At 36.9% G+C, this 3,104-nt stretch overlaps 1 protein-coding gene across 1 annotated transcript; it reads right to left on the bottom strand.

Annotated features, from left to right (window-relative positions):
* Window positions 1-1,133: 1,133 nt before the first annotated feature.
* Window positions 1,134-2,072, bottom strand: LOC142874379 (olfactory receptor 1J4-like). The gene has a single exon (XM_076009232.1). It carries the CDS (start codon window positions 2,070-2,072, stop codon window positions 1,134-1,136), a length of 939 nt encoding a protein of 312 aa, XP_075865347.1.
* Window positions 2,073-3,104: the final 1,032 nt, after the last annotated feature.

The raw sequence follows: 3,104 nt of genomic DNA, 5'->3' as shown, positions 1-3,104 counted from the left end.
AATTTGTGTTATGTATATTATGTTTCCATAAACACTTTTTAAAAGAAAGCAAGAAGTAATTGTTACACAAAGCACAGAAAAGAATAATAAAATACTGATAATGTATGATTAATAACTTAATAAGGAATTAAAAAAACATATATTTAATTAATCAAAATGGAAAAGGAGGAAAAATTATGAAACAGATATCTCAAATAGAAAACATAGTAATATGGAAAATATAAATTCAAATATATCATGATTACATTTAATATAAATAGATCAAATTCTCCAGAAAAGTAATAATTGTCAATCTACACAAAAAAAAGAGCAAAATCAACTTTACACTATTTACCATGGGCACAGCACATATGTAAAGACATAGAAAGGTTCAATGTTAAATGATGGGAAAGTAACATCATGTAAATACTAACCAAAAAACAAGCTGGTATATCAATACTAAAACCAGAAGAAGTGGGTAAGATGTTAAGGTAGGAGCCCTGAATAGAAATCAAGAGAAATATCTCCTAATTATAAATGCAATAGTGTGCAGCTAAATTAATAACAAATGGCTCACTATAATGAGAGATCCTTGTTTTTAGCAATTGCCAGTTTCCATGGTGTAATTATTCCCATCATGGCTGATTTCCAACTACCAACAAAATGTCATATCTATTTCATATTTTTCTGCTTAATGGGCCAATAGATCTCTTGGGAAGAGATGTACACAATCAGCTTGAAGCCAATGCAAGCCAGTTTCATTATACCACTGCATGAAAGAGTCAGTCTACCAGGAGTAGATCATAATGCTAAATCTATGTGTTCTCATAACATAGTTTAAAAGTATGTAAGGAAAAATTGACATATCTCAAAAGAGAAAAAGACAAATCCTCAATTATAATAATGCAACATGCTTTGCATAAGATTTTTCACATATCTTATAGGAGATGATGAATATTAAAGATAAAGAAGTTGTAACAACCCAAGTAACAAACTTGATCTAGTTGACATATTAGGAACACCATACACAACAGCAAAAAAACATGTTGTTATTTTAAAACTACATGGAGTTGTCAACCGTATGATCTAATAATTTTAGGAGATATATTAATATCACAGTGTTCATGAATGGAAATCAGAGAATTTAGTGATTGTCACTTAAAGAAGTTAGCCCTATTGACAAATGTTTCTAGAGCCTGTTTTATATCTCTATTCCTCAAGCTGTAGATGAAGGGGTTCAGCATGGGGGTAACTACTGTATAAATAATAGAAGCAATTATTTCTTTGTCATTGGAGTTCCACGATGAAGAGAAAAAGTAAACACCTGCAAGTGTCCCATAGTATAAAGACACCACAAAGAGATGGGAGCCACAGGTAGAAAAGGTTTTAAAGAATCTCTTAGTAGAGGGGCCCCTGAGGACAGTGATTCCTATACAAATATAAGAGCCCAAGATACTACTCAAAGGCAGGATAAAAAGCACTCCCCTCTCAGTGAAGATGACCAGCTCATTGAGGGAGATGTCCGAGCAGCTCAGCTTCAGGAGGGCAGTGAGGTCACAGAAGAAGTGGGAGATGGTACTAGCAGCGCAGAAGGACAGTTGGAGCAACAGGAGGGTGTGCAACAGGGCATGGGCACAACAGAAACACCAGGACACGGCTACTAATGAGACACACAGCTCCTCCCTCATGACTGTGATATAGCGCAACGGGTGGCAGATGGCCACATACCTGTCATAGGCCATCACTGCAAGAAGGAAATTGTCAAGACAGCCAAAAAGTATGAAAAAATATATCTGAGAAATGCACCCCGCATAGGAGATGGATCCTTGCTGAGCCTGCATATTCATCAGCATCTTTGGAACTGTGATAGAGGAAATGGAAATGTCAGAAAAGGCCAAGTGGCTGAGGAAGAAGTACATGGGGGTGTGGAGGTGGGAGTCCAGCCAGATGAGAAGGATGATGAGCAGGTTCCCCAGCACAGTGGTCAGGTACATCCCCAGGAACAGGAAGAAGAACACGCCCTGCTGCTCTGGCCGGATGGGGAGCCCCAGGAGGACGAATTCGGACACGCTACTCTGGTTCTCCGTCCTCATGCTGTTCCTACCTCTGTCGGGAATTGGGGAAAGTGGGAAATGCCAGTGAGCATGACCATAACATTACAGAAATTTCTTTCTAGTATTAATACAAAAGTTTTTAATTTTGGCTACACTTCTGTTTATTTTTCACACTTGGTGCACAAATCACAAGTCTGTCTCATTTTAGTGCAATGATACATCAAACCCTCACCTTAACCAAGTTTCTTTCCAAAAAAACAAAAGGACATTAATTCTTCATCCAACATGTATTTATTTAACAACAGCCTTGTCCCAGGCACTACACTAACTACTGAGAACATGAGTACAAATAAGAAATGCAAAGTCTCTGTATTTGAGGAATTTATATCTTTATATCAAGCCAAATTCGAACCTGAGTCATTCACTGTGATGATTGAAACATGAAATGAGTATCAGCTATTTCCTTTGTTTAGGCTGCTATATATTACTTATTTACTTTATTTCCTACAGCATAACCTAGTTTGTCTTAGCCAGACACAGAAAGAAAATACTGCATCATCTCACTTATATGTGAAAACTAGAAAAAGAAAAAAAGGCTAATACATAGCAATAGGGAATGAAATGGGAGCTATTGGTTATGTCCTTTGGAAGGGAGGTGAAACTCCCTAAGTTGTAACAGAATTGCTAAAATTTTGTCACACGCTTACAGTGCCATTGGTTGGGTTCTACTGTTTTGAGTGATCTACAATTCCCTGTCACCAAAAGTGTAGTATCCAGGTTTGCAAACCAACATTAACAATAGTGGTAGGCACTATTTCAAGTGTTTTACTTGCACTATCAAATTAAATCCTCAACATAGACCTATTATTTTACCCATTTTAACAATGGGAAAATGAAAGCATGCAGTGTTTAAATGTGCAGTTAAGTACAACAGATGGAATCACAATATCTATCTGACCAGAATCCACGCTCCTAGCTACTCTGAATAGAAATTATACTCATCCTTAGTCAGAATATCCAAATAGGCGACATTGTGCTCACTGGTTTTGTTCAAAATGTCCTTAGCTCCCT

The sequence above is a fragment of the Microcebus murinus genome, chromosome 12 (assembly GCF_040939455.1).
Source record: "Microcebus murinus isolate Inina chromosome 12, M.murinus_Inina_mat1.0, whole genome shotgun sequence".
Classification (NCBI taxonomy): Eukaryota; Metazoa; Chordata; class Mammalia; order Primates; family Cheirogaleidae; genus Microcebus; species Microcebus murinus.
The sequence above is the reverse complement of the archived record's forward strand: the minus strand, read 5'-3'. Positions and strand labels throughout refer to the sequence as shown.